The sequence below is a fragment of the Glycine max genome, chromosome 20 (assembly GCF_000004515.6).
Source record: "Glycine max cultivar Williams 82 chromosome 20, Glycine_max_v4.0, whole genome shotgun sequence".
Taxonomy (NCBI): Eukaryota; Viridiplantae; Streptophyta; class Magnoliopsida; order Fabales; family Fabaceae; genus Glycine; species Glycine max.
Window position 1 is genome coordinate 45,574,102 of NC_038256.2, and position 12,405 is coordinate 45,586,506.

Below are 12,405 nucleotides of genomic sequence, written 5' to 3' on the forward strand. Positions count from 1 at the left end.
AGACAATTAATTTCTGGCTTCTGTATACAATGTATATGTCAATTATGTGTATGAATTTGTGATAATGATAACGCAAATTGGAACCATATATCCTGTTTGGAACCATTTCTGGCTAGTGTTTACAATATATATCACTGCTTTTGAATGATAAACTATGAATAGATGTTACTGTGTTATTGATTGAAATAAAGAAAAAACCTATGACCTTGGATTGTGTATGTTTTGGCCTAATAGGGATGAAAACGGAACTAAATTAAGTAGGTTTGATTAATTAGGGTGAGTTAGTGATTTTATGAGGAGTCTTATGTATTATGGAATTGTACCTTAATATGACTAAGTGAGGTAGTGGCCTATTGTTCTTTGAACCGTACGTGTTAAGTAATTTTTCAAGTTTAGTAATGAGAACAAGTTGTCATTAGGAAATAGAAAATATTGACTAATATAACTAAGAAATCTACATGATGGATAACTTAGGAAACTAAAAGAAAATAAAGTTAGCCATTAGGAAAATTAAATATACAATCTCATTTTAAGAACTAACAAATGGAATTAATATATGCTAAGATTAACTTAAAGCCAGAGAGTTAGGGAGTATTAATTGTTCTTGATCCATTGAGTAATAGACGAATAAAAAGTAGACACTAATAAGAACTTAAATTTCACAACAAAATGTTTGATTTTATAAGAGAAATAAAACAGGGTATAATGGAAAACTAAGCTAATTTGATTCGTTTCCTTCTCTTGATCCTTGAAGTGGAATTATATAATGAAATGTTACTTAAACATATAACTATGTTTTATTAATTGCATATATTACAAGTGTAACTATAATGGAATGTCACGTGAGCCATGTGCATTATATCGGCCTAATGACATGGGCCACAAAAGTACTTTAGCATATAAAAAGAAAATATATTGAGACGTTTATTACTAGTGTGACTATATCAAAATGTAACAACTCTCAAAATCTATAAAAAAAATTACTTTTTTGAGATGGAAAATTTTTCTACTACAAAATTTTGTCTCAATTTTATTTTTTCCTTGTAGTGTCATGAATTCATTGATTATTATGTATACTGTTTAATCTTTTAAAAAGTACAGTAAAGGCATTTTGCTTAACTGTCATATATTAAATATATCTAACTAATAATCAAAATTTATTTTATAATAATATTTATAAGAAAAAATAATAAATTCTCATACAAAAGTTAAATTGTTTTAAAATTATATCACATGATTAATGACTGTGCCTTTTGTAACACATATTCAAACAGAGACCTTAATATCCACAGACAACTTGCAGAGAAACTTCTGCAATATTCTCACTACGTCTTTTCTTTGTTTTCCATTTAGTTATTCTATATCTAATTACATACCGTAATTGTTTGATTTAGGAGATAAGTTAATTGAAATTAAATATTTATTATACTAAAAATGTAAAAATATTATTATTACTTTTTAAGTGATTGAAAATATTTGATTAACCAAGGCACCCTTACAATTTAAATCGCGTTCCATAATTAGTCATGTCAAAGATAGCTAGTCGTTCAAGAAATCAAACCTGTCAATAGCAAGCTCCATATTTGCTTAGTTAAATAGCATGACGATGTGTTTCTTTTTTTTTTTTTGAAAGTGACGATGTGCTTTCTTCAATAGTGAATATTTTGTCTTTTTTTCCTTCAAGGAGACAAAGGACAAGTTGGCCAAATGTATATTTGATAAGATATAGTAACAACATATTAAAGAGTTTAATTCTATAGATTGATTTTATATATTATCATTTAATCATAAATTAATATTTGAATTATTTTAAAAGTTAATAAAATTAGTATTTGAATTATTTTAAAAGTTAATAAATTTATTATCCATGATGGGTTGTGGTTAGATAATTATTTTAAAACTTTTATACACAAATTTTTTTTTCTCATAATTAAATTGATTGGTATATTCGTATATAGGGCTATCATGAGGGGGAAAAAATTAAAATACTAGCCAAAGGATTTATGATCACGCTATATCAGCTAGATGTTCCTGTAATATGTTTCTTAATTTGTGCGAATTAGAAATCTTGCAAGTTGACTCGACATATGCTTTTCATAAAGGAAAAAAAACTGAGAAATTGATATATATGATATTTTGAGACACATGAAAGAAAGAGAAAGATAGAAAAAAAATGAGGTAAAAATAAGTAGAATTTTGTTTAGACAGGACTGCATTAGAAATCACAATAGAATGCAGTCAAAATATTAGTACCCTAAGATGATTAAAATTTTCATTTTGATAAATATAAAAATATAGTTATATGTCATGTTAAAATGGATTGAAATCGCATTATTTCGTATTAATATGTAATAATTTTTCGTGTTAGTTTTTTTTCGACAATCAAATATTCATATAGATAAAAGGGTATTGGTAATACCTTATATTTACAATAAGAGTAAATATATTATCGTGTTAGTGGGACTAATGCTTATTTGAAATCGAGTAACTTTTAAAATTATTTTTTCTTTAGAAAACTCTTTGAAGAAACGTATAAAATTAAATACTTACTTTTTCAGAATAAACTAATTTAAGACGCATTGGACTCTACATTATGCGTTCACATAAATTTGGATACACCTACGTACGTCGATCTAGGCGATGAAATTGGAAAGTAGGGCTGCCCCACGTGGAAAAACCAAAAGTTAAAAGCACACACCTTTCCACCAATTGAGTGCTATTTAATTTGTCAGGGTTTAAAAAAAAAAGGTTGAGCAAAGGAATGGAGAGACTGTGAAGGAAAGCAAGCGAGAGGGAGGGAAGGTGTGCTTCAAGGGAAATATTAATGGCAAAGTGTATGGTGGCAGATACACATTGAAGAAGTGCAATAAAAGGGAGATTGTTTCAGTTGGGTAGGTCTGAGTTTTTATAATGCTTTCATTAAGTTTTCAACTTTGTGAAAGCTAACCAAAGCAAATCACCCTTCCTCTCTCTAACCCACAAATTTGATCTCTCCTTTGGTTGAAGGTTTTTTGTGCAATCACAAACAACACCATAAATTAATCTCCAAACCGCATGTGTAGTGCTTCATCATCAGCTCATAAATCTAAAGCAGGCAATCATGATCTTGATGCTGAAGGTTGAAAAGGGTCTCTGAGCTGCAGCAGCTTAATTGATCTCAACCACTCCCTTCCTCACCATTAATACTATTAAATAGAGAGAGCCTTCCTTCGTTTCTTTTTTCTCTTAACAAGTCGTTTTCCAACTTTCTTTTCTTGGTTTAGTGTTTAGGCATGGAAATAACCATGAAAGTCAGATTTTCTGTGCTATTTGCTTTGCTAGTAATGGTTTCCTAGCTAGCCTTAACGTTGTTGTTTTTACCCATTTTTTTTCTTGGCGCTGAAAGAGATATGGGTATTATTATCGGGAGAAAGAGAAGGTGCTCCTGTTCAACTCCTCGTGAGGACCATCATCTTCTCCTTCTCACTTTCTTTGTTGCCATACTTCTACAAAGGGCTGTGGTTGAATCTTCTACGCTAAATTACACGAGGCATAGGCATACCAGTACCCTTAGACTTGAAAGGATTAGTAAGCACTTGAACAAGATCAATAAGCCTCCGGTGCTCACCATAGAGGTAATATTACTGTTACCATTAATGTTATATTTGTACTATAGTTTTTAGCGTACGCTGATCAGTGGTTGAGGTTTTAAATGGCCACATAAATGTTGGTTTTTTCCTTCTTTATTATATGTAACAGTAAGTATTCTTTGCTGTCGGATTGTAATTGCAGAGTCCAGATGGAGATCTTATAGATTGTGTTCACAAAAGAAAACAACTGGCTTTAGATCACCCCCTTTTAAAGAATCACAAGATCCAGGTATAGGTGTACAACAACCTAGCTCTAGCTTTGCTTTCCTTGCACTTTACTCATGGCCCAAAAAATGTTGTTTGATGATGGATGTAATAGAAAATGCCAACGGAGATGCCAAAAGGGATGAAAGTGATGAGAGTTGAGGATGATATGGAAAAGGTGAGAGTGAGAGAGAAGGCATGGCAAATGTGGCACCTAAATGGGACACGGTGTCCTAAGGGAACGGTTCCAATACGGCGTAGCACAGTGCATGACGTGATGAGAGCAAAGTCTTTGTATGACTTTGGGAAGAAACGCTCACGAGTTGATTCCCTCTCTCGCCGCAACGATGCACCCGATATTCTCAGCGGCAATGGCCATGAGGTGCGTGCTTCGTACCTATAATATTTCATACCTAGCCAGCTTCTAAGTTCTAATACATTATTACACCTTCCCAATGAATATAATGCGCCTTCAGATGAAATTAAAACAAATTGTGCCTCTATGAGTTGAATATTGACTGCTACTACATACCACAACTCATTGCATCCAAGCTTCATTTCAACTATATACATAAATACTGCATCAATTGTTTGTTCAAAATCTTTTTTTTATTCATGGGAAAGTCGACTACATATATATGTATAATTAGTGCTCTTTAGTGTTAGAATTATATATATCAGTCTGTATCATCTCTTCTCCATTATCAACGAAGAGAATGTTTCTAAAGTAATACTTTGTTTTATTTAAATTCTATAAACCTACCTATTATGTAATCTTACAGTGAAGTACTGTGCTAATATACCATATTAATTAGGGATACCATTGTTTTACACCTTTTTGTTGTATGATTTTCCACATAAATATATATATTTTTTAAATGAAAATTAACAGATAATGATAAATCATGTGTGCAAAGGTCGAAATGGTATAATTTTTTACTCAACAAAAATGTAACTTTCACAACTAGATCTAGCCAATATTGCTAGCTGTGTGACAACACCTAATCCTTTTAAATATTACTTAATTTTAAGATTGAAAGCTATCAAGATTGCTTTGTTTGTACTTCAACCTATGTTATCTTTCTCGTATTGTAATTCATTAATTCTCAACCTCTATTATGATTAAAAAAGAAAGGCTTTTGTCGTTAGAATTAGTAATTGTTGTTTTTAATGCAAAGAGACTTTGCTTTTTTCTATTAATTCTAAATTTGCGGTATGCAGCATGCGATCGCATATACGGGATCATCGCAAGAGATGTACGGGGCAAAGGCCACAATTAACGTATGGGATCCATCAATTCAAGTAATCAACGAGTTTAGTCTATCGCAACTTTGGATCCTTTCAGGATCCTTCGATGGCACCGATCTTAATAGCATCGAAGCTGGATGGCAGGTACTCCTTCCAATTCCAACACTCTCAAATATCTTAAGGGTCTGTTTGGTAAGTTTTTATAGAAGAAAAAAATGAAAATAATTTTTTAGAAACTAAAATGAGTTTTCTATTAATTAATTTATAAAAATTCTCTTATTTTTTTAAAAAACAATGAGAAATTTTACAAATTGAGAATTCATTTTAATTTATGAAAAAATTCATAAATTATAATAATACAACTTGACGAAAAAATATTTAATTATATGTTTAATGTTGGAAAGTGGATGAATACCCATAAAATAATTAGATGAAATTTATTGCAAGACAGCGAGTTTCAATCTCCATTCACATAGCCATTTATTATTATTATTATTATTATTATTATTATTATTATTATTATTATTATTATAAACTTCATTTTCAGTTGGTTCCTTGAAGTAACCGAACATGTCATGAATTAATTAGAATGCATGTGATACACGGCACATTACATTGCACACTCAATGTGCGTGAAGGAACAGAAAATTCTAATTTTATAAAATAGTCTCTGAAGCTTTGATCATTCTACTAGTCAGGTCAGTCCGGAGCTCTATGGTGACAGCAGACCAAGATTGTTCACTTATTGGACGGTTAGTACTTTCTTTTTCCTCCTTCTAAAAAATATATAGGTATCCCCTTGCCTCTCTCACAACACAAAAGCTAGCTTCAACAAGAAGAAATACAACAATGTTTTCATTTTATGAAGAACTTGAATCTTCTTCTCATAATGTTCAGTAACATCACGTACCAGTTTTATAGAGTGAAAGACAGTTTTCTATTTATCAAATTTAATTAATGAGTCATACAATATTAGTATATTTCGGTAAATCCTTATTTGATAAAGTCTTTTTTTTAAAGGACTTCGTAAAACCATGCATGTATCGTATTATTCAATAACATGACAGTACTAGGAAAACAAATAGAGCTCATTTTCCTTGTGTTTGTGTGTATGTTGTTTAAATTATGTTTAATTAAATATAGTTGACTTTGATGACATTAATTACTACAGTGGTCCTTAATTAGTCTAGCCGGGGTGACAATCAAGACACATCAAAGATTGGCTTTAGGAACTTATTATGATCTACTTAACCTTCAGTTGACATGAATTATTTGGGTTGTGACTTGGGACTGATTTTTTACCACAAAAAAGCAAAGATGTAGTGAAAAATAGTAAATGGACCTAGCTGCTCCGAATTAATATACTACATTTCTGATTTGAGTTTTTTTCTTCTTCTTTTCGGTTAGAATTAATGTGTCATGTAGAATGGCAAGTTAATTGGTAATAATCAGCTTCCAACTTTAATTTACCCAAAAGAAAAAGAAAAGGCTAGATGGAGGAAAGAGTAATCAACGAATTTCAATCATACTCATAATAAAATAAACCAATTAATCGCCACCCTAATCCAACTTATTGCTTTGTCTCGAGGGCCAATTAGTCGGTATAACTACAATATATTGTTGATCCCAAAAATCCATATTATACGGCCCACTCTTCATTTTTTAAAACATATGGTATTCATGGTATTTTTATTCTTATTTGATCTAAAATTCAAATTTTGATGAAATCGTCCAAATTTAATCTATAGATAAGACTGAGTTTACTTAATTTGTTGTCATAATTCATAGAACTAAAGAAACATAAAACTAAAATCAATTAATGTATTTTTTATAGTATATATTTCAAAATAATTTTTTTATTAATATGATATTATGTTTTGAAAAATAGTATCCTTTAAGTTAATAAATCTTTTTATAAAAAAAAAAAAACATTTAAAACACTTAGTCAAGTTGAGACGACATCAAATATAATCTCTACTCTTCCAAATACACTTAGTCTAAGTCATCAATTAATGTTAGTCTGGGTAGGGTTAGTGAAACAGAAGAGCAATTAAATAAGTTGAAGTGTGATCCTTTTATAAATATCTGAAGGTTTTTTTGGCGATGCAGAGTGACTCGTACCGGGCAACCGGATGTTACAACCTTCTTTGTGCTGGCTTTATTCAAACCAATAGCAGAATAGCCATTGGAGCTGCCATTTCTCCTGTCTCTTCTTATGATGGCAACCAATATGACATCACAATCCTCATTTGGAAGGTCAGTAGTTCTCCCACATGCAAATTCATGAATGCGCATTCATACATTTCAAAGTCAAATAAAGGATTCAATAAAAGAGTTTAATAATCTGTACGTATTAAAAGTCCTACAGTCCTACGTACACATGATGATTTCTGATTAGTTGAGGAAGTCGTACATAACTTATTTTTTCTAAATATGAAAATGTTTTGTATGAAAAGATTTTTGTGACATTTTGTTGTTGTTGTTGTGAATATGAATTAGGATCCAAAAGTGGGGAATTGGTGGATGAGTTTTGGTGACAACACATTGGTAGGGTATTGGCCCGCAGAGCTATTCACACACTTAGCAGACCACGCCACGATGGTGGAGTGGGGAGGAGAGGTTGTGAACTCACGAACCAACGGCCAACACACCTTTACCCAAATGGGCTCTGGGCACTTCGCAGAAGATGGTTTCGGAAAAGCAAGCTACTTCCGGAACCTTCAGACTGTAGACACGGATAACAATCTGAGTTCTGTGCAGGGCATCTCAACCTTAGCCGAAAATACAAACTGTTACGACATTAAGAGCTACTACAGCAACGAATGGGGCACCTACTTCTACTACGGTGGGCCTGGGAACAATCCACAGTGCCCATGATTATAAACGTCTATAACGTATATATCAGATTTACTTCAGTTTCAAATTAGTCCATCTCTAAATACAAAACAAAAAGAAAAAAAATAACAGTCCATCTCAAGTAATATCTTTTCTGTTACATTCTTTATTTGTACGTAATTATAGAACTAATATTGTGCTATTTCCGCTCTTGTTTCTACCACTTCCACTATTTTTTTTTTGTTTCGACCGATGAAAGGGCCGGGAGAGGAAATTTTGAGTTGTAATTAACTCAACAATAATAAGGAATTTGCAGATTTGAACGGCTCAATATGATGTCTGAAATTTTACGCATGCCTGATTTCTTTTTATTTTAATAATTTTTGCTCTCTCTCTCTCTATATATATATATATAGAGAGAGAGAGAGTGCTAATATACAAACTTTTTAGTTAGAATGCATTAGTATTATAAACCAAAAATTTTAGACAAAATTTCCAACTAATTCTTTTGTTCTCTTAAAATTTAATCATTTAAGGGGATGTTGTAGTGAAGAATGCTTCTTTTGAACATTCTTCTGGGTAAAATTTGCGTGTGACTCATGAATAGAGTGTGACCAACATTATTTATTAGATCATGGATCACCTACTGGTAAGTGGTAATATGTGAAACGCTTGCAACAAACTAGGGGTGAAATTTAGGTAACGTTGCGATTCTGGTTGCCAAGTTAACGTGTATATAATGACAACAACAAAGCTGAAACTGAATACTTTGAGCTTATTACTTAATTTCTTCCTCCACTCACTAACCCAACCTTAGTAAGTTAGTAGAACTAAATCTAAACAATCGACAAACACTATAATAAAAACTTGAAATAATTATAGATAGTTGAGTCTTCATGTAAATTAAATTTAGAAATTTGTCTTTAATTAAATATTGGTTTTGAGATATTATTAGTAGGTGTTAAAAAAAATTGGAAATATAAGTAACATACTTTGTTCAATATATTTTTTATTATTAATTCAAATTCATGTGAATTTCGTATTTATTTAATGAAAATCATTTATTAATTAGTGAAACTTATACGATTTTTTCAAATAATAAAAAAATTGTTAAAAATATTACATTGAGTAATTAATGGGTTATTAAAATACATCTATACATTTTTTTCCCCACACTAATTACCATTAGGAAGATTGAGCGGACTGGAATAGCGGCAGAATGGGCCAGTCCGTTATCTGAGAAAAAAGTAGTTCGGTCCAATTAGACAAATTGGTGCTTGTGTGAGTAAGAGATTAAAAAAACATATTAATTACTTTCATGTTGAGATAACACTACTATAAAAAGTGTTTTCTACGTCGGTAATATAACGATGGTTCTCCAAGAATCGTTATAGTATATTAAGTGGTGACAAATTCGTAAATATAAGATTTTTCAACGACGATAATTTCGTGAAAACTACTTTAGAATGATTGTTATTTTAAGAGGATTTTCTAAAATCCGTCTTAAAAATAAGTGCGTTTTATATCTCCCTAACTTCTCACTCTCATCTCCATCGTCTCCTCTCTCCTCTCTTTTCTAGCATTCATTTTTTCTTGCGCCAAATACAAAATCACGTCACAATAGGTTTCAACACCTCAGTGTTTTTTTTATTTCTTCTTTTATTTTTATTTTACCCTTTCTGTCTTATCTCTCTAGGATTTTTTATTTCTCCAATTTCATCATGTTTTTACTTCTCCCCGTTCCCCTCCTCCAATTAGGGTTCCCACGACCGTGTTCGATGCTCCGGCGAGTCCATGTGGTGACGGTGAAGGCAGCCACGAGAGTGCTGAGCACAATCCCCTCTCCAATTTCTGCATGTACATCAAGCAAGTAATTGCACTTTGGAGTTATTAATTTATTTAATTAATTTAATCTTGTTATTGAGAGCCAATCATGATATATTTGTTTGAAAGAATTTGAGATATAGTGTGATTTTTTTCCTTGAATCGGTATCTCATGGATGGAAGTAATTCAAAATATTTTTATTTAAAAAAAAAACACATTCTAAGACCGTTTTCTCGAAAAATCATCTAGAATCTTTTATATATTTTCAATTTTTTAAAAAAAATATATTCTAAGACAATTATCTAAAAAACCGTTTTAGAAAGTATACCCTTCCAAGACGATTTTTTATCTAAAAATTGTCTTAAAAAGATACCCTTCTAAGATGATTGTCAGATAATCAATGTCGAATTCCGTATTTTAACCGACGTAGAAAACTTTTTTTGTAGTAGTGTAAAAAATATGCATTGATTTTTATTTCTCAACAACATTATGATAAAATATGAATCTGATTCCTACCCCGTATTATTTCATTTTTACTTGCGAGAATTAATCTTGAAGTGTACAAATAAGTATTGGAAGCACAATGAATCCCAAAACCGCAAAACAAATATATTTTTTATGAAGTTTCCATAGCTAGGCTGTAAAATTTTCATGTACAATAATATTAAATTATAGTTCTCCACTCACATAATAAAAAATAATTTATTCTTATAGAAAAATAGATATTGCCATCATAAAATATATAGATAGGAAACTAGAGAGCTAGAAAAGCATGCATAAACATATTCCTTGATGAAGTAGCTAGCAAGTATCAGACTTGTGGTGCAGTGGTATTAGCATCATCAATCCTACTCCCCTGCTTCAGCTATCATATGCATATGCAAACCCACCATCCCTCGAAATTCTCAACAGATTCATCTTTTGAACAACGCCGCCATGGTCGCCGTGACCCACCCGCACACCACCAATATCTGAATCACCTGCGCCGCCCATCAACGCCCCGAACGGCCTTCCAACGCCGCAAATCTCCTCCATGTACACTCTCTTCGCAAACAATCTCGTGAAGAACACTCCCCACGCGCCACACCCGCCGTGAAGCTGCGCCGCCTCCAGTGGATCATCGTACTCCACCTTCGCGGCAAGCTTATTAAGCCCAATCAAAACCCACGCCGCCTCAAACCCGCACACAATCGCGGCCCACGGTTCTACTACGGCACAGCCCGATGTAATCGCAGCGAACCCGTCAAGCAGGCCGTTACACACGTCAATCGCGTTCCAATGGCCCACCAATAACCGCAGTGCTCCCAGCCAATGCCGTCGTGACAGCTGTCCTCCCTATCGCGCTCCATTGACCATAATACCCTTCGCTATAGTGATAAACGAACCAGGGTTGAAGCCGTACCACCCGAACCACAACAAAAACGAACCAAGCACAACTAAAGACGCGCTGTGGCCACGCAAAGCCACGGACCGGTCCGTCCGGTCGAACCGGCCGATTCTCGGGCCTTCAATTAAAGCCCCCCACATGCCCGCTATCCCGCCAACCATGTGAACAACGCCTGAGCCCGCAAAGTCGATGACTCCAGACCCGAACAAAACATTTCCGTTGCTACGAGCCGCGCTGGCCCAACCGTCTGAGGACCAGAACCAATGCGAAACGATGGGGTAAACCAAACCGGTTAAGAAAGAAGAGTAGATGAGGTAAGCCACGAACTGTGTTCTCTCGGCGATGGTGCCGCTGGTGATTCCGGCGGCGGCGATGGCGAAGGCCCACTGGTAGAGGAAGAAGCTGTAGTCGCCGGAGGGAGAGGCACCCATCGGGAAATCTCGGAGGCCGAAGAAGTGGCGGCCGATGAAGCCGTTGGAGAGGGCGCCGAAGGCGAATGCGAAGCCGAAGAGGTAGTAAGAGAGGCCGCCGGCGGCGGCGTCGAGGACTTTGGTGAGCATGATGTTCATGGTGTTCTTGGCTCTGACGGAGCCGGCGCAGAGCATGGCGAAAACAGAAAGTAGGTGGTGTCGGCGAGGCCCTTGGAAATGGAATCGAATTGGGCGCAGAGGTAGTTTGCGGCGGCGGTGTCGTTGAAGAGGGGTGCAAGGTGGTTGGCGGAGCAAGAGAGAGAAGAGTATGATGGGAATTGGAAGTCATTGCGCCACATGCTGTTAGGTTAGTGGTTTTGAGAGCTTTAGAGGGAACCTTCGAATTTAAATCATATGCGCGAATAGATCCTCCTCAAATATTGTGTTGATATACTACACACTGCTGAGTTTGGGATTCTTTCGTTGGCTTCTCCTCAGCCCTACGTATTTAGACACGTTTCCTCTCCTTTTTTTTTTCTAGCTCAGTCACTCCCCTATTTGTATAAATTTAATGTTTTGCTGTTTTGTTTGTTTTTATAAATATCAGATAACTCTCTAAATTGAAAGAGAGAGAGCAAAAAAACCTTCTTTTTCTCTCATAAACCTCAAACCTATGTTTAAACAATTTGGTGAGAATATTAGTTAAGAAATCAATAAATAATTTTTGTATTAAAACTTTTGATGGAGTTGGCAGCGTAAATATTATGTTTCTAATAAAAGATTTACACTTTTACTTCTTAAATAGTACCTGAGGGGAATAGTTAATAATTTAACATTCTCGTTTCTTTTCATCTGCATGTCCATATT

At 33.9% G+C, this 12,405-nt stretch overlaps 2 protein-coding genes across 3 annotated transcripts; one reads left to right on the forward strand and one right to left on the reverse strand.

Annotated features, from left to right (window-relative positions):
* Positions 1-2,653: 2,653 nt before the first annotated feature.
* Positions 2,654-8,108, forward strand: LOC100808774 (uncharacterized). Of its 2 annotated transcripts, XM_006606381.3 has the most exons (8): positions 2,654-2,891; positions 3,007-3,614; positions 3,772-3,858; positions 3,949-4,215; positions 5,055-5,225; positions 5,780-5,833; positions 7,191-7,337; positions 7,581-8,108. In XM_006606381.3, the coding sequence occupies exons 2-8, from the start codon at positions 3,390-3,392 to the stop codon at positions 7,956-7,958; spliced, it is 1,329 nt and encodes a 442-aa protein (XP_006606444.1). In that variant the 5' UTR covers positions 2,654-2,891; positions 3,007-3,389; the 3' UTR covers positions 7,959-8,108. The 2 variants fall into 2 exon arrangements, with proteins under 2 accessions (XP_006606444.1, XP_006606443.1); XM_006606380.3 differs by having other exon boundaries at positions 2,654-3,614.
* Positions 8,109-10,602: 2,494 nt separating this feature from the next.
* On the reverse strand, positions 10,603-11,897 carry AMT1.6 (ammonium transporter AMT1.6). The gene has a single exon (NM_001361526.1). The coding sequence runs from the start codon at positions 11,731-11,733 to the stop codon at positions 11,077-11,079; it is 657 nt and encodes a 218-aa protein (NP_001348455.1). The 5' UTR covers positions 11,734-11,897; the 3' UTR covers positions 10,603-11,076.
* Positions 11,898-12,405: the final 508 nt, after the last annotated feature.